At 37.5% G+C, this 19,897-nt stretch overlaps 1 protein-coding gene across 1 annotated transcript in view; it reads right to left on the reverse strand.

Moving 5' to 3' along the window:
- The window catches only part of LOC120534593 (centrosomal protein of 290 kDa-like), a 155,850-nt gene extending 139,386 nt beyond the window's left edge, over positions 1 to 16,464 (reverse strand). Inside the window, exons 1-7 of the mRNA XM_039762182.1 lie at positions 16,330 to 16,464; positions 16,072 to 16,129; positions 14,765 to 14,781; positions 9,532 to 9,684; positions 6,195 to 6,377; positions 3,936 to 4,025; positions 485 to 607 (exon numbers count right to left, since the gene is read on the reverse strand). Of these exons, the coding sequence (XP_039618116.1) occupies positions 485 to 607; positions 3,936 to 4,025; positions 6,195 to 6,377; positions 9,532 to 9,684; positions 14,765 to 14,781; positions 16,072 to 16,129; positions 16,330 to 16,464 (759 nt within the window). The remainder of the gene's footprint in view (positions 1 to 484; positions 608 to 3,935; positions 4,026 to 6,194; positions 6,378 to 9,531; positions 9,685 to 14,764; positions 14,782 to 16,071; positions 16,130 to 16,329) is intronic.
- Between the last annotated feature and the right edge of the window lie 3,433 nt (positions 16,465 to 19,897).

Genomic DNA, 19,897 nt, shown 5'->3' on the forward strand with positions numbered 1-19,897 from the left:
AACCGAGCCAACAAGTAATACCTGGCTGTGACAGATAGAGGATCATTTCCAGAGGGTGGGACTGGACCGTGTGTCTGCCTGTTTTGTCGTGTGGCGGGTGCAGCAATGTGCTGTACCCATACATGCTCCCCAACCTGATTTAACCTAGTTTATCCATTCATTTTCCATTTTTGTGTTTCCCCACCAAAAACATGAGACTCTGGAGGCTAACCTGGACAACTGTACATGATCGCCTTCAAAAAGCCATTAGGATTTGCACACAAAACATTTAAGACAGACACTTAATCTAATCTGTTAACTCTGCTGTACATATTAATATAAAAATAGGTCATTAGAAATCATTAATCATAATTTTGAAAAAATGAAGAAAGACTCTTACAGTATAACAAATGATGGCATGTTTGTCACAAATTAATTAATTAATTTTTGGGTTAGCTCTCTATTTTTTTAACATAATTTGATATAAAATGTAGCTGAATAATACCTGCTGAAGGGCCATGATGCTAGATTTATCACAATCAAGCTGTGCTGCTTTAAGTTTTTCCGTAATTTCAGTTAACATTTCCTGATATTTCAGAATTTCTTCATCCTTTGCAGAAAAAACTTTCTGAAAACGAAATCAAACTCATTATTTTTTGTTGCCCATAAAAAATGAAAGAATGCCAATAAATCAAAAATTTAAAAAATGCAGTTTAATTTTGCAAATTCCTCATGTTCATAAGCTGTTCCTGTTTAACCCATTCAAGATGGGTGTCAATGTCATGAGTTAGAAGGTTTAAAACATCAAGAAAAAAAATTCCAAGAATTCTTTGAATAGATGGCAGTAAAGACTGCGGGACAAATTCACTTGTGCAGACTTCAGGTGTTAAGAACAGGAACCCCTCCTTAAAAATTTTGTAGCTTTGCTTGAATTTTTTTCATTTATCTGTTTTGGATATTTTGAAGCTTAACTGTCAATACTTTTGTTAAATTTGTTTCTTAAAAAAAGAATAAGTAAAGAATATGAAATGGTTAAAACACACTCTGAGCTAATTTTTTATCCAAATATTCAACTTTTATTAATAAAACTTTCATGAAAAATTCAGTTTACCTTGTTTTTGATGAATAGTTAAAACAGAGATTCTATTTTTTGTGAGACCGAAGTGCATTTTCAGGTCACAATTTAATTTAAATAGGTTAACTTGTTATACTATTTTTATGAACTAGGCTATAAGAATCAATTCCTAAAAGTATTTAGTATAAATTACACATTTTGAGTATTCACTCAGAATACAAATCTGAATACATCAAGTATTACATATTTGGTATTCAGTGACTAAATGCGTTTTTAGAGTATTCTGGTCAACGCTGACTTTACTCAGTGACATATCAAAGGCTTGCAGGTATATACAGGGGACATCACTTTTTAGGAGGCATATGAGCTGTAAGGGAGCAACAAATTTGTCCATGTCTGTAAAAAGTACTCTTTATCCAAATTAATTTTGAACCCTGAGATTTTGTAAAATGTGTCTGATCATTTTAACATAAAATAGTAACTTTGGATCAAATCATTGGTTTTAGGGATTATTAATATTTTCAGCCAATATACAGCATTATGTATAATTAATAAAAGCTAGCCAGTCTAGAGAGAAATCATCTTACTGAATTAAAAACCACCAGTATGCTTTACTAACCCATTACATTAAGCAGAAGCAGAATAATAGAAAATTATATAACATTTTATGTCTGTTTCCTGAAATGTGTTAATGTTCTTGTTCCCAGAATGCAGAATTAAAGGTGTTTGGAGTTACTATAATGCAGACCTAATTTTAACCACTTCTGAAAAGTCATATATTCAAAATAACTTATGTCAAATTAATAAAATTTTATACGAGTGATAACATTTATCAAGTGACAGGTATCTTTTCAATGTAATTTTAAATCTAAGGAGTGTACAAAACTAATTTTTCAGAGTATTAGGATATTCTCTCTACTAGTTTTAAAGCACTAATCATTGTTGTTTTATATATTCTTGTGTGCTTTGTAAAGCACCTTGTGAAATAGATTTAAATATTCTAATATATTCTAATTACTGTATAGCATTGTTACAATTGGGACCATGTCAACAAAATTTGTCAAGATTCCACCTCAGGCAGGGGCGGACTGGCCATTAGGGCATTTGGGCAATGCCTGGTGGGCCGTGGACGGTGGTCTGGTCATGGGCCAGCAGTTTCATGAAATACATTTTATGCTCTGGTTACTGTTTGACATTAAATTAAATTTTCTAAACTACTAAGCATTACTGCGATTTATACAGTATAGTCCTATATAATACACTGTATTACATCATCAAATTGTTTTAGTTGTCAGTACACAACGTTGCAGCGAAAAATTTGGTCAAAACTACCTTTTGACGATTTCTGTTTTGATACTGCTACATTTCGGTTAGCATATACATTATTGCAATTTATTTTAACTCATATCTAGTATTTAAATTCTTTGGTACTAATAATTAGTTTAGATTATGTATTATGCATTTTAATGTTTTCTGGTCGTTGGCGTGAGTGATAATTAGTGGGTTTCAGCTGCGATTATTAGTATGATGAAATAAAGTTATAAAGCACAGGATAGGAATTTTTCATATTAGGACAGAACATCTATAGTTTATCGTTAATGGAACATTTCAGTCACGTGAAGTTTTCATTATCACCTTGGTTATAATTTATTCCATTGTAAATGAGCAGCTACTAGCCTACGATGGTAATGGCACTTGGACATGACATTCATTAAATTTTATTTCTAAGCATGTCATCAAATTTTAAGTTGTTTCTAAACAACAGTGTACAGATTAAGCTTGGCAAAAGTTTACATAAAGTTCATATCATAGGCTCATAGCAAGTAGCGAGCAGCGTACTCATTACAAATTTTAAGAAAATTACAATGAATCATTGGCCGAGTGGGTCAACCTCGTCACCTCACTCGTTGAAAGATGCCTGGGATGGTTTTGAGACCCAGTCCACTCCTGGTCTCAGGCAGTGTGGACACATGTAGCTGCACCTGAAGATGGAAACCCCGCCATTTATTGTTGGCTGTTCATTTGTACCCAGAACTCCCAGCTTCAGCTGCCCCACAAACTTAACCTTGGCATAATAGATTAAAAAATAAATAAAAATATCCCATGATGTCTCCTGAAGAACCACACTTTAAGAATGAATTCCAAAACCTTCTAGGATTCAAATCTCACAGAGTATAGAAGCACTGTAATGATGGTCCCAGAAATTGTCCAAAGTCCTACTGTATGTTGTTGATGTTTTTAAAAGGTCCGTGACAAAACTTGTTAATTGTGTTCTATAGAATTGGTTCAGATCAAGGGCAGATAGATTTGGAAAATACGTGAATGAAAGAAAATGGGGTGCAGATATTTTTGTGGGCGCTAGTACTAAAATACCAATAGTAAGCTGTGAATGGCCGAGACGCCATTGCAACTTTAGAATTAATTTATGCAAATGGCACTTTGACATTTTTGGTTTGCTTTTATGTTTGGATAAAAATTATAAATTTTGTCTTTAGTCTTTCAGTTTTAAGACAGCTTATAAGCTCTATATGTACATATGTATTATATATACATACTGTATATACAGTATATATGTATTAAGTGATACTGTTCATTTACTAATGTGAGCCTGTGGTAAGTTACTCCTAATAACAAATCGGTCTTTTAGTTTTGCATTTATCACTGGAACCATGGGTGCAATAGGGTAAGCATTAGACAGCATACTGTTATCTACTTTTGTTATTATGATGTGCTTTCTTAATTATTTACCATTAAATAGTTACCAATCAACTTGACTGCTGATTTTTTTTAATGTTATTTAGGCAAGCATTGATTTTTTTATATATATACTATATGCAACATTACTTTAATTCTTAATTCACATTTAAGGGGCAATTTTTACCTTCCACTCTTCTACTTTTGACTTGACAACCTCCATTACAGTATCATCCTCGTCCAACTTCGAATGCAGTTGCTCAGTCATTTCATACAACTATTAACAAAAACAAAATTAAAAACAGGTATAATTATTCAGAAAGCAAAAAACACAAACCGATTTATCCACTTACTCCATTTGTGTTAATAAGAGCAGCAGCAGAATAAGCTGGTCAGACCTTCTAATCATTTTCAAAGTCTTTCTTTGGGAATAGGCCCAGCTGAGACATATCATTCCTGAAGTATGTTGGAGTCTGTCTCTGGGTGTGCTCAAACTGGGCCATGGCAGCACTAGAAGGCATTTTTATATTATGGCTAAACCTCCTGGCTTGGATCATCTCAACCTTTTCCACAGAGAATGATCATAATGCCCACTGTCCTCAGTGGAGGAGGATGGTGATCTTAATCGACCAACAAATCAAAAGAGTCACAAAGACCTAAAATAGATCAAGAAGCCCTTTTAGCAGAGTTCAACACCAACCCATCTTTAATGAAGACACCACTCCAGCACTAAGAAGGTTAGGACAAAACACATAATATCAACCCCATATGCTAAAAATGCCTCTCACTGCAGAAAACAGTCATCTATCTGCTTTCAAACATGTAAAAATATTTGGACAAGGCTGGTATACTCCCTCATCCCTCAAGATAAGTGGACAAATTTTTAAATCTGGTTCAGAGTAACTGTGATCTGCTGACATCTTTTCATGAATCTGAGATTCATTTATTGGCTAGGGTCATCTTTTCAGTAACATAGAGTAGCTTGAGCTTTTCCAGGGTGGTGTAAGAATGTCACCCCACCCACCACTTTTTTCCTATGAAACTGAATGCAACCACCAGATTAAGAACATCCTCAGAGTGTTGTCAATGTTTACTCATCCTTGTTGAAGACAAGTTAACATCTGGGTTATCAATTTTCTGAGAGCTCAGCACCTCCACAGTTTGTCTTATGGGACAACTCCAAGAGATATTCCTTCTATAAGGAAGTACAATTCTAAAGCCAACTAATCTTAAGTGCACTTGTATCTAGTAGTTATTTTTCATATAATCTCAAAAATATCCTTCTTTGCTAGTGAAATATTGTTCCACTTCTTAAAAGACAGTGCATATTACCAATGTGTCCCATGCATGGCTATCAGTCACTGTATTACATCTTTCCCAGATCTTGAGCTTGAAAGTAATGAAACCCTTAGTGGCTTACACTTAACTTCTTTTGACTGAGCTTTTGAGGACTATGTGGGTCATCCAGTCAGCAAGCCCTGCTCCTTACCAGTGACCAGCACCTCCAACCTCCTACAGTAGCTGGGTTGTGCAATGCATATTCCCACAGTTCTGTTTGGTTTTACTGGAACGATTATGGAACTCTCACAGTCTGAAAACATTTTTATCTGACTAATTTAGATATTTCAACATGGGTCACTGAATCATGGTTCAAGGTTCATGGTTATGATGATCAAGTTTAGTGACTTGGCGTTGGACAGGGCAGAGTCAGAGTTTGGGGTCACGGGTTTGTAACTGGTGTGGTCTATGGCCGGCTTGTCATCACGGCCAATACCCCCAGGCCGCCAGATGGAGCTCTCCCTGCAGCATGGAGGTGCCCCGGATGCCAGCAGGGAATCATGGACTATGGAGTTTTCCCTTACAAATCTGCTGGATACCCCAAGGGCCAACAGAGGATGCTGCAGGGAGGCATAGAGAGTCATATGTGCCCTATAAGCTGGAAGTGCGTCATAGGCAGAGCGACTTCAGAAGTGACGTACTTCCGGGATGAAGAAAAGGACTTTTTATCTGACCCAGAAGTGATAAGGATCACATGAATTGGCGATTGGAACACTTCTGGGTCAGGGACTATAAAAGGACTGTGACAGCTCCCAGACAGCGAGCTGAGCTGGGTGGAAGGGTGGCAACACGTCTGGGAGTGGAGGATTGTATTATTGTAGTTATTGTGTGTTTATTAATGAGTATAGTGGAGTGGAGAGTGCTTTGTGCACTGTGGATTATTAATAAAGTCAACTTTTGAACTTTTATCTGGTGTCTGGCGTATTGGACAAGGGTTCAAGAGAGCGATAGCGCACCCTATCTGTCACATTGGTATATGGCAAAACTTTGAATCCAGCAGACTAATATCAACATATCTGCAATATAAACTATGACTTTTGTTTTCCTTTAGCCGTTGAAATCCATGAGACAAGAAGTGCAACTAAAGGGATTTTTTAAGAATCCTCACCTGGAGTTTTAGATGTTCATTTTCTTTTCGCAACTGATCCATGACCACATCATTCTTTTGAACAATTACTTTTATTTTATTATATTTGTCAGTTATTCTTTCCATTTCCTGTGCAGATTCTTGAAGGTTCTTCTGCATTTCATGGTTTTGAGCATCCAGCTTTTCATTTGCTTCTGTCAGATTCTAAAAGAAAAAAGAAAAGCATTATATTCAGGTACAATGTCATTCCTGAGGCAGCCATTTAATTTGAATTCTAAAAGACTATAGTATCAAATGGACGCTTCTACTTACTTCCCCTGACGCCTTCAGTCATCTTAGGTCAAACACATAGACATCAGGTTGATTTTGGGATTGCAAATGAGTGTCATTACTTCTTAAAATTACAGCCCATTCCAGAACCCATTCATTTTCTAGAATAACACTGCTCAATTCATGAACTGCTACTATTGGCCTAAATCCTGACTAGACTTGAAGTTGGTCACAAAATCCACTGCAACATGAGGGGGAAAAAAGTGAAGAATTCTTTTGACACAAATGCTGCCACTGATGATCTATTCTCAACTGTGCCCTCATCCCTTGATACTGTTTGTCCTCTCTCTACTAGGCATGCACATGAAAGACCTTGGGTTTCAGAAGCTCTACGCAGTATATAGACCGAGTTTAGGATAGCAATACCTTCTATCTTCCTTCTCTTCTGCTACCACCCATGCTAAGATAAGTTTATTTCAAAATAGAATTACTGACACTTCTGACACCCATGGCTTGTTCTCTGCTTTCACTTCTCTCCTGAGCATTCCACTGCCTTTACAGTAATCCCTCCTCGATCGCGGGGGTTGCGTTCCAGACCCCGCCGCGATAGGTGAAAATCCGCGAAGTAGAAACCATATGTTTGTATGGTTATTTTTATATATTTTAAGCCCTTATAAACTCTCTCACCCTGTTAACATTATTAGAGCCCTCTAGACATGAAATAACACCCTTTAGTCAAACGTTTAAACTGTGCTCCATGACAAGACAGAGATGACAGTTCTTTCTCACAATTAAAAGAAAGCAAACATATCTTATCTTCAAAGGAGCGCCGTCATAAAGAAGCGCCCTCAGGAGCAGAGAATGTCAGAGAGAGCGCTCGCTAAGAAAAGCAAACAATCAAAAAATCAATACGTGCTTTTAAGTATACAGAAGCACCGCGATAAAGCGGCATTTTGTAGAGGAGCGTCCGTGTCCTCTGTGCAAACAGCCCCTCTGCTCACACCCCCTCCGTCAGGCAGAGAGAGTGAGAAAGATAGAGAGAAGCAAACAAGCACCCCGCGGGAAGCATATCTTATAGCATTGAGGAGTTTTAGTTAATATGTAATACATGCTCTGATTGGGTAGCTTCTAAGCCAACCGCCAATAGCATCCCTTGTATGAAATCAACTGGGCAATCAAACTGAGGAAGCATGTAACCTAAATTAAAGACCCATTGTCCGCAGAAAGCGGCGAACCAGCAAAAAATCTGTGATATATATTTAGATGTGCTTACATTTAAAATCCGCGATAGAGTGAAGCCGCGAAAGTCGAAGCGCGATATAGCGAGGGATTACTGTACTCTCAATCTCCTTGACTGTTGATGACTTGGTAATCTTTTTTTCCTCCTTCCACCATTTAGCCTACTGCCTCCTGAACAACATTCTACTCTTTGTCTTCTCCATCTATCACAGAAGTTTTCATCCTCCTCTATAGTCATCCCTCTACCTCTCCACTTGACCCGTCCCCTTACATCTTGTTCAAGCTATCACTTCTTCACTCATTTCTGCAATTACACATGTCATCAATAACCTCACTCAGAATAGACACTTTTCCTGCATTGTTCAAACAGTCTCGCATAACCTACTCTTGACCCATCTCAAAGAGGAAAATACAGACTAGTCCCTCTCCTGTCCTTTCTCTTTAAAACACTGGAACATGCCGTCTCTAACCAAGTCTCTTCCTTTCTTCTAACAACAGACTGCTTGAGCCTAATCAGTCAATATTCAAAAAGAGCGGCTGCTATTTGGATACTACTCTACTCACCTTTGTCGATATGTTATGGCAGGCCAGAGCTACCAGCATTCCATCTGTGCTCGGTCTGCTTGATCTCTACTCTGCCTTTGACACAGTCAACCACCAGATCCTCCTTGCCAACCTTGTGAGGTCCTTTGCTCCTTTTCTAACACTCAGGTCTGCCATTGAATGGCATCTGGTGAAGACACTTCTGTGAGGTATCAAACCCCAGTCCAGACTCTGTTCCTGTTTAGTGCCTCAATATGTTTAAGAAGCATTTGAAGACTCTGTTTGGTTTGGTGAATTTCTGTCTTTTATGTTTTGTAAACTAAGAATTGTAAATTGTTCGTATTTTGCTCTGAGCTCTTCACTTGTGGTGTTCAATTTTGTACCCTTGTCCTGTGACACTTGTTCCCAAAGAGTCCCCAGATTGATGTTACTCAATTATGTTGACCTTTTTTATAACTCACTTTTGATAAAAAGCATCTGTTAGGCAAATAAATGTAAATACATGAATTCTCATTGGAAATTCCTTTAGTATTGAAAATGCAAATTCAAGCAGTGAGAAGGATTCTTGTGTGTAAAAGATGGAAAAGTAGTGTCCAAGAATATCAGAAACTGTTTATTCTTAGTTTCACTCTGTGTCACTGTGCTACTAAAAACTGCTATTTAATAACGAAGCAGATGAGCATAATCACCGGTAGTAGGTTACCTATAATCTACAAGAACGTCCAGTTTATCACCCTATGGTAGACTCTCTCTACTATGGAACACATACTGTAGCAAATATAACAAATAATGTTCTCCAATTTAATAAAATTCAGGGATGTGAAGGGCCGGAATCTGTTCTAGCAACACTTGAGTGCAAGGAAGGACAAAAAGCCTTTCAGACCATCACAGGTCCGCTCACACAAGATCCAGTTTGGAATCCACAGCAAACTTAATCTGCATGATTTTGGAATGGGAGATAAACTGATTTTGTCACAGGAAAAACACATCGCACAAGGAGAAAATTTGTACACATACAACAACCAGGTATGGGATTCACATCCAAAACGCTAGACACCCATGAGGCAATAGTTTTACCCAGTGTGTCACTCAAACCAATACCAAAAAAGGTTCATATAAAGCTTGTTTTATTTCAAAATTTAATCGTAAATGTTATAAGGGAAATAAAGTGGTGGTGTACATTGCCATAAGCAATGAATGGAGATGTTTTGGGTGACAGATTATAACTGGCAAATATAAGAAGGTTGCATAAATAGTGAATTTTTATCATTGAAGTTCTATCAACCTGATATATGCAATACAATACCTGAATATCATCAAGGTACTCATATATCTCATTGTTCTTTTTTGACAGCTCTGCACGAATATCAAAATCATCCTCTGTTTTGTAAAGCAAATTGTCTCTCTGGGCATCTATCTGCATCTGGTAGTCAATAATGTCTTGGCGGAGATCTTCATTCTGTGGAAATACATAATTCTGATCAACTATAATACACACACACAACAAATAAATCACTTTTGAAACTTACTTTACCATTACAGTGTCACAAGGAGCTAGAACATTTCAAAGTAGCACTAGGCACAGGGCAGGGACCAGTCCTCATATATGTAGCAATAATGTCAATTTGTCCACCTTGCACATGTTTATAAGGAAGAGAAAGACCAGAGTATATGAATAAAGGTAGTGTAGACACGACATCTGGGCAAACTTCACACAAATGGTGGCCATGTCTGCATTAAATCCTATAGGTAAAACACTTATACATTAAAAAACTTAAAATAATTGCTATGTATAAATAAATTGACTAAAACTAAAAAAACAGATAAACTAAGAACATTGTAATGATGATTGTAAACTAAGAACACTGTGAAATGTGAAGATTTTAATGCATAGTTTTTCCATTCTATTATCCATCCCACTATATCCTAACTACTTGGGTCACAGGGGTCTCCTGGAGCCAATCCTAGCCAACACAGGCAAGAAATAAACCCCGGGCCAGCGCACCGCAGTTAATGCATAGTTTAAAACACTAATTTGTTTCATGTTCCCTTTTGGGACAACGGTCTAAAAAGGACAGGAGCACTCTAAAAATAACGTGTTAACTGTCCATCAAAATCAATGACAACAGAGAAATTTAAATTGTATAAAGTAAACAAGACACATGACTCTAAACTGATGGAAAAATTGCCTATTTCTGAAGAAGAGCAAGAGTAAGGAAGAGGCGGTGACTCCATTTGTATAGCAGTAGGTTGCAGGTGAGAACACATAATAAACATAAACTACAGAGTAAGATAATGCCGCAAATGAAATTTATATTTTGAAGACGGATTCATTAGCCTCCATTATGCTAGTTTCACAGATTTGACAACCAATTAAAAAGTGTGTGCTCAAAGGCTACACCGACAGGGCATCTACTTCTTAAAATATTCACCCCCAGTTTCTCCAGTCCGTGTGTTTTAAACCACTGCCGGGGTTTCAGTGAGAGAGCAAAAGATTTGTTGCAGAGAGAAGAGGCTAAAATTGCTGCTATCCACTCAGGGGCTGAGTAGTACAAGGTTAACTGAAGCGTAATAATACTTAATCAGCATGTTGTAATGAGCACTGTGACAGTAGAAACAGACAGACACACACACTTAAACCCCCATAGCTACTGGGCTTCACGCATTTGACAAGTGTCTCTGTCTGCTATCATATCTTTCCGTCATTTTAACTATTACATCACTATATAAATTAGCAAACTGAGCTTAGATGTGCATTGTGGTCTATAGATATTCAACGTGTTCTGATCTCACTATTACGATGTAATAGATATTCAGGCAACTAAACTCTGCTCTTTATCAATATAACATCTTGAAGACTGGCTTGACACGAGGTGTACAAATATCCAGTTTATTAACAAAGAGCAGGTGTGAAACAACGAGTTAAGAAACAAAGTATGCAGCACACAAGTAACAAAATAGTTTGGTAACAGCTTTAAATCTATAAGTAGAAATACAGAACGGTAAAATTTTACATATATAAACTTACTGGCTATGCTACCATACTCTTAAAGAAGAGGGATGAACTTTGTTGCATGTGCTTGCCTCAGATCCACTATTTACATTGGGAACTCCGTACTGTAAGGCAGCTCAGCAAGGACAAATATGATAGAGCAAGCATATTTTGAACATGACAACAGTTTACAAAAATTGAAAGGATTAATATTTAAACATTTGGCCCGTCTTTACAAATGTGACACAACGTGTTAAAACACAGTGTCTATTTTATCATGGCATGTTTACATTTCCAATTAGACAGCAATGTTACATTTCTTACTCATTTAGACATGCAGTCTGGAGGCAGATGTTGTGCAGCCTCATCTGTGCATCTACTGCGGTTGTTTGGCAGATTTGCCTATTTGGGTGTTCTGAGTACTGGAATCTGCATCTGCTGTGGGTCTTCATTATCGGTTCTTTTAACAGCAGTCCTTTTGATGGAGTGTAACACACTGTATACTTCAACACATAAAGAATGGATCACCATCCTTCAAGATTTGGCCCAGAATCTGATATCCAGCATGCCAGAGCGAATTGCAGAAGTTATTGTAAGCAGGAGTTCTTCTCAGGATGTTTTAATAAAGTTTCTTGATGGATTATTTAAGGGAGAAGAAATTTGGTGGGTGGAGTAGAGAAGAAAAAAAAAAGAAGTGGTTTTGGGTAGCTCAGTGTTGTATCTCCACCATTGTGTTATTAAAGAAATAAAAGTGCAATTGACAAGTAGTGCACAAACTGGGTTGACCATCTCTACGTACCTTCCCACACATCGAGAACTCAGTCTGCTACACTACCTAGGTCACCTGCAAGCCAAGAAAAACCAACGCTGAATTCTGGTAAGGAGAGTAGCGGACTCTTAACACCCCCTCTTACATTATGAAGAAGATATCACTCTGACACAGGTTCATCTTTGTCTTGTTTATCCGCAAACAACCTTTTTGACAGTTTTCCAGAATTCTGCATGCTCTTTTAAGTATTTTTTGTGGCTAACTGGTGGTTTGCATCTTGATGTGGGGCCTCTGTATTTCTTTTCATGTAGTCTTCTGCAGATAGTAGTCTCTCACATGTCCACATCTTCCTCCTGAAGACTGCTTCGGATCTGTCTTCGTGTTCTTGATGAACTTATTTTAAAATAACAGTCTCGATCCACTGTGCTAATTCCCTTCATAATTTTAAACACTTCAGTCATGTCACCTCTTAATCTTCTTTTGTTTAAACTGTAAAGGCTCAGCTCTTTTAATCTTTCCTCATAATTCAACCCCTGTAGACCTGGAATCAGCCTAGTCGCTCTTCTCTGGACCTTTTCTAGTGCTGCTATGTCCTTTTTGTAGCCTGGAGACCAAAACTGCACACAGTACTCAAGATGAGGCCTCACCAGTGCATTATAAAGGTTGAGCATAGCCTCCTTGGACTTGTACTCCACACATCGTGCTATATAACCTAACATTCTGTTAGCCTTCTTAATGGCTTCTGAACACTGTTTGAAGTTGATAGCTTAGAGTCCACTATGACTCCTAAATCCTTCTCATAAGGTGTACTCTCGATTTTCCGACCACCCGTTGTGTATTCAAACCTAATATTTTTACTTCCTATGTGTAATACTTTACATTTACTGACATTAAATTTCATCTGCCACAAATCTGCCCAAGCCTGTATGCTATCCAAGTCCTTCTGTAATGATATAACGGATTCCAAATTATCTGCTAATCCACCTATCTTGGTATCATCTGCAAACTTAACCAGCTTGTTACTTATATTCCTATCTAAATCATTTATATATATTAAAAATAGCAGCGGCCCTAGCACTGACCCCTGTGGAACACCACTCTTAACATCGCCAGTTCTGATGAGGTTCCTCGCACCATCACCCTCTGCTTCCTGTGTCTGAGCCAATTCTGCACCCATCTAAAAACATCACCCTGAACTCTTCCTTCTTTTAACTTGATGCCCAATCTCTCATGTGGCACCTTATCAAATGCTTTCTGGAAGTCCAGATAAATAATATCATAAGCTCCACTTTGATTTTATCCTTTTGTTGCCTCCTCATAGAATTCCAACATGTTAGTAAAACACGACCTCCCTCTTCTGAACCCATGCTGACTGTTCAGAATAACTCCTGTCCTTGCCATGTGTTGCTCAATCTTATCCTTAATAATTCCTTCCATTAATTTTCCTGTGATGCTTGTTAAGCTTACTGGCCTATAGTTGCTTGGATCTGCCCTGTCACCCTTTTTATATAATGGGATGATATTTGCCATTTTCCAGTCCTTTGGAATCTCTCCAGTGCACAGTGACTTCCTAAAAATATGTGTCAAGGGTTTATATATGTACTCACTAGCCTCCTTAAGAACACGAGGATAAATATTATCTGGGCCTGGTGATTTGTTTGATTTCATCTTATTTAATCTGAGCAGCACTTCTCCCTCTACAATTTCCAAATCCCTCAGTACCTCCTTAGTAGTCGTGTTTACCTCTGGCAGGTTATCCACTTGCTCACTTGTAAACACCTCAGAAAAATGTAAGTTTAGGGCATCTGCTATTTCATTGTCTGTATCTTTTAATTCACCTTTACTATTCCTGATGAACTTGACCTCCTCCTTAACTGTTCTTTTACTACTAAAATACTGAAAGAATCTCTTGGGGTCTTCTTTCGCCTTATCTGCTATATTCCTCTCCAACTGTCTTTTAGCCTCTCTGATATCCTTCTTAATGGTTGCCCTCATTTTCTCATACGCTCTATGATTCACTTTGCAGTCATTAGTCTTATATGCCTTATACAGCAGTTTTTTCCTTTGCAACTTCTTTTTTAAATCTTTATTAATCCATCGTGGAGTTTTTTTTAGTTTCCTATTACTTCCAAATTTTGGTATGTATCTGTCCTGCATTACATGTAAAACATTTTAAACCTGTTCCACTGCTCCTCGACTGTCTCCACATTTAAAAGCTTATCCCAGTCTATCCTACTTAGACTTTGTCGCATCTGCTCAAAATTAGCCCTACCAAAGTTCAACTTAACAATTTTAGTCTTTGCATCTGTACTCTTACAAAATACTGAGAATTGTATTACATTATGGTCACTTGACCCTAGTGGTTCAATCACCTCTACACCCTCAATTCTATCCTGATTATTACAGAATACTAAATCCAGACAGGCTTCACCCCTTGTTGGTGCTTTAACATGCTGTGTTAAAAAACAGTCGCTGATTACTTCTAACAACTCCTGCTCTTGTGCTCCTCCATCCGCAAGGTTATCCCAGTTAATATTTGGATAATTAAAGTCCCCCATGACTATAATATCCCCTGTAAACTTGCCTTTTTGATATTACTAAAAAGATGTGTGTTGAAATTACTGTCTGAATTGGGTGGTCTATAACACACTCCTAAAATAAGGCCTCTTTCCCTAATATTTTCCAGGCGAAGCCACATGTCCTCACTAAGATGGGGCTCATCATCCAACTGAAGATGACTTACATTTAAACCCTGTTTGGCATAAACAGCAACCCCACCTCCTTTTCTGTTCTGTCTATCCTTCCTAAAAAATGTGTATCCCTCTATGTTACACTCATCCCCATCTTTGTTATTTAGCCAGGTTTCCGTTATTGCTATAATATCATAATTATGCTCTGCTACATACAACTCCAACTCACTTACCTTATTTTTGATACTTCTAGCATTAAGGCAAGCTATTTTTAATGTGTTAATCCTTCTACATTTAAATGTTTGCTTAGAATTTACATTACTATGCATTTTTATTTCTACACCATTGTATGTTCTTCCATGTATAGATCTAAACCTGGCCTGTCCTAAACTCCCTGCCCCCCATTCCCTAGTTTAAATAACCCTCGACCGGCCTACACATACATTGGTGCCCCTCCAGTTCAGATGTAACCCGTCACAGTGGAACAGGTACCATCTGTTCCAATAGGAGTCCCAATGCCCCCAATGCTTCTTTGACTTTCACTGGCAGAGTTCATATCCTCATGTTGATCAATGGCAGCTACAGGCTCAAGGGTAAGAAGACAAGCCTAGGTATCTTATGCCTGCACTAATAAAGCAATGAAACCCACCTGAGTAATCACAAACACATGTGATGCCAACTGTCCCAAACATGATGGCGCCCTGAAATGAGGGACCATGTAGAAAAAGTATTGTCATTTAATTAAATTGTCTGATTTGTAATTTTAACCTGTGGAGCAGTGGGGTAAATTAGGGAAAAAATTAGTTTTTGTCCCAAACACTATGGAGGGCACTGTTTATGACATCTTTATAAAGTGTTGCCTTTGCAAAGCTTACAGCATTGTGAAGGCTGTGTGCCATATTCATTAAATGTAAAACATCAGGTGAAAGAGGGCCCCAGAAACTTGAAATGGCATTGTGGGATATAAATAATGCTAAAGGGTTTGAGATTATGGAGGACATGGCAAGTGTGCATTTGTCCTTTTATTTTGAGACAGGTTATAACTTGTAATTCAACCTGACATTATCTAACTTGGCTGGATCCTTGGGGCAAATCAGAATAAAATCTGAAAGAGTATTTCACTTTCTTGCAATTTAAGAGGACACTGGAACACGCAGCCCATAACTGAGGCATCCAGTCATCATATTATGACAAATTCTGCAAGGATTTTTTTTGCCATGATGATCTTATGCAAATAATACAAGTTATAAATCTCGAACAGAAAGGTAAAATGAATTGAAAATGCTGTCTGCCCCCTCGTGTTATTTTCTGTGTCAATCGAAAAAAAAATACAGTGCGCAAAGAAGACAAAATGAAAATTGCATTTAACCATCCAAGTACAAACACAAATTATACAAACCTCTCGCTTTAGTTTGCTGTTTTCAACTTCTGCTTCTTCTGCTCGAAGCAATAACTAATAATGTAAAAGCAATACAATTAATATTTGCATATATGAGAAGGGAATAAAGAGTACTAATATGAAATAATATTTCATTTCCTTTATACAGCACTTAAGAAACATCTGTTTGTTAGTTTCTGTAATTTTTACTATCACAAACATGCTGATTATTTGTTAAAATCTGTTAAACTTGTTGTAAAACCTTATAATCATACAATTTCAATACTCTTCTTCTCCTTGTTAATCTCCTTGTCCAGTTCAGCTAGCTTCTTGTCTTTGCATTTTATTACGTATTCTTGTTGACGAATTTCATTTCGCAGAAAGCATATGTCTCGTCCACCGGCGACCATTTTGGATGCCTATTAAGTGAAATAATTTGTATAATAAATAAACTGACATTAGGTTTAAGGAATACAATCTAAAGCGTTAATTACATATAAATGATGGAAAGTTCAACCAAGCAGAGGATTTGGATGTAAATATCAAGTTCATCAACAGTAACAAAATAATGTAGAGAAAATTAATAAATACGTTATTATTTGTTTGGTTTTTTAGATAAAATTATTCTTAATCACACCAGAGCAGTAGTATAAAACAAAGTATGTTAAGGAATGCATATCATTTTATTGATTCATTACTGACATAGTGTGCTAAACCTTTATGACAGTATGAGAAAATATAAATTGTTCCACATAAATTGATTTATAGTTTTTAATGGTGACATGGCGAATATTTTCCGATTATCAGACCTTGGTAAAAGTAGTCCACCACCACCATCCTAAAGCAAGAGAATACTATTGGGTCACTCGCGAATACAGAATGGGCACCAAAAGTACAGAAGTAATACAAATAAAAGTGTTTTATTTAAAAAAAATTAAATAACAGCACAAGGAAGGTAAAGATGCAGGGAAATCTTAAAGTAACAATCCGAAGAAAACAGTAAATGTGCTGCTTCTATGGCCTGACTAACAGGTTTTGGAACCATTTCTAATTAGAGGGGACACCTAGCACATCTAATTAGAGGGGACACCTAGCACATCTAATTAGAGGGGACACCTAGCACAGTTAACGCACCACAGTATCATTCTCTATTCTCACCTCCTGTACCTTTTCTCCACAGATTCCAGCCTCTGTTCCCCTCACCAGTTTAGCCTCTGCAAACAAAAACCCTTCCAGATACCAGTGGGATTGAGTGACTTTTTAGACTCAGACTATGACCACCACTGCGTTTACCCCAACTGTTTTATGGAAGTTCTGGGGCCATCCACCTTAGAACCTCACTCCTGTCCTGAGCTACATATCTGCACCCATAATCCTTTTTTTTGGACTGGCTTCTCTGACATATTGCAATTTGTGCAAAGTATTCTTTTAAAAAGATAACTCTGGGATGTTTCCTGTTTATTTTATCTATGAAATGTTAACTTCTTAAAGCTCTTCTTGGATGGAAGATGAGCAATTTTATTTTCAATTTGATTACTTTTGACCTGATGCAATGATTCATTAGGAACTTACTTTAGTCAAATATATAGAACTCACAAATTTGCTTTACCTTCAAGTTGTGAATCTTACACTTATATATAGTGTCTGCTAGAGTCATACAATAGTAGGTCAAGAGTAACAAATTCATAGAGTAGATCCATTACAGTCCATAACCCAACACTGCACAAAAGCAGTTAAACACGTTAATAACATGGTGGATCATATGGTGCATCGAGAGTTACTACAATGCATTTGTAAGACCTTGGGCCTCATGCATAATGGCCATGCACCAAATTCACAGTAAAACATGGTGTACAGACAAAAACAGAAATGTGCAAAAAAAACAAAAAAATTCAGATGCATAAAACTGTGGTTTAGCCCCACGCACTTCCACTGTTTAATACCCAATCAACGTGAATTTTAATAGTCATGCATGCACCTACAGTTCCACCCCAGCTCCTCACAGAATTTCAACTATGTGAATATGCAGATTAACTCTTTCAGGGCTGATGTCAACTTTTGTCAAAAGGAGGAGATGACGATGGTAATCAACTGTAAACTGTGCCAAAACAAACCGTTTTGTTTTAGTTGGACTCTTGTTGCTAGAAGGAAAGTTAGCTTCATTAGTTTGACCGAGATTTTCTGCGCTCGCTTGAGTAGTAAGGTGCAAACAAGAGCAAAAATGGCACTGACATAATGGCGAGAGATCAAAGCAAATGTGTAAAGCAAAATACTCCATGGACAACGTTTTGCCTATTATCTCTGAACTGGACTATGACTTGCCGGACTCCGATTTTGATACAAGTGATCGAAAACAAATGTGAGGTTCCAGCTTGAGCTGACACTCCTATGGCAAAGTGTGCCAGGGAGGACTGCCATTTAACAATGGTAAGAGGTAGAAACCAGATTGCAATGCACTGCGATCATGACCGCTGCTGCAGCTGCCCCAGCCACACAAAGACAGCCTGGCAGCAAGTCTGCCGCACATTTGTGGCAAACTGGCACCCTTGGCATGCAGCAACACACATTTTATGTTGATTTCTGTGTGAAACCATTGTTTTTCAGAAAAAATATTCAGCCCTCAAAGAGTTAATATAAATAGCCCCTTCAATTAGTATTTTGTTAAAAGACAATGGTAAAAGCATGTGTAAAAAGGAAGAATTTCACCGAATGCAGAGTGGAGGTCCTTCTCAGAAAAGTGGAGGACAGGAGGCTTAGACAACAAAATTAAATTGATGGAGCGGCACTCAAAAGTTCAAGTTCAGAAAGTTGCACAGTGTCCAAAATAACAAAGAAGTGGTCAGATTTTAAAGTCGACATGAAAAGATGAATGTCTGAGTGTTATGGTAGAGTATTAGGGACACCGTAAAGTCAAAAATTTGTCTATGTTGAGATTAGAATTGAAATGTTAAAATTTCCATTTTAATCTCATAGTTTATTTAATCATTAAAATAGAATATAATAAACTTAATCTTAAAATCAATGTTTATTTTATTAGAGTTAGTTTGAACAAATAGACATTAAGAGGTGGCCTGAATTTCATAAAAGTTACAAAATATATTTTCACGTAGAAAACTGGAGACACGTGAAATTAACTGCTATGCAATGTAGTTGAAAATCGCATCTTAAAAACTGTAAATCTCAGCTGAGTGATGTATCAAACACAGCAAGGAAATAGGAATTGATAGAGCATTTACTATGGCATTGTGGTTTCTTCCATGGCTGCAGCCCAAAGACCTTTGTTGGTATCATGTAGCTCTTCAATAAATACAAGGCTATTCAAAATGAAAGAGCAGATTTCAAAAATGTATTTCAAACAAACTGTTTGTAAGACAGAAACACATTCTGCACATCACTGGATAGAGGATAGTTCAAAGTTTGGTCGTATGGTATTTGAGGTTGCATGCACTCAGCATGAGCACCATGTGTAGTGTGACAAACATCAATATGGTAGGCCATTTCTTGCCACAAATGAGTCAACTGATCCCTAGTTACTGAATTCACAGCTTCCACAATTCAGTGTCGCAAATCTTGAAGATTAGCGGGCATAGGTGGAACAAACACTCTTTCTTTAATATACCCTCACAGATAAGAATCGCAGGGGTAAGTTCTGGAGACCTGGAAGGCCAAAGACGATGAGCAAGATCTTTTTGTCTACCTCTTCCAATCCATTGTCCTGGAATAGTGTCGTTCAGGTAACGCCGGATCTCCAAAATGATTTCTCTTGTGGAGTTGTCGCCATTTTACTAAAATGAGAGACATCACTCGGTGGTACTCACTGGTACTTTTAGGTGGGCTTTAAAA

Source organism: Polypterus senegalus, chromosome 8 (genome assembly GCF_016835505.1).
Source record: "Polypterus senegalus isolate Bchr_013 chromosome 8, ASM1683550v1, whole genome shotgun sequence".
Taxonomy (NCBI): domain Eukaryota; kingdom Metazoa; phylum Chordata; class Cladistia; order Polypteriformes; family Polypteridae; genus Polypterus; species Polypterus senegalus.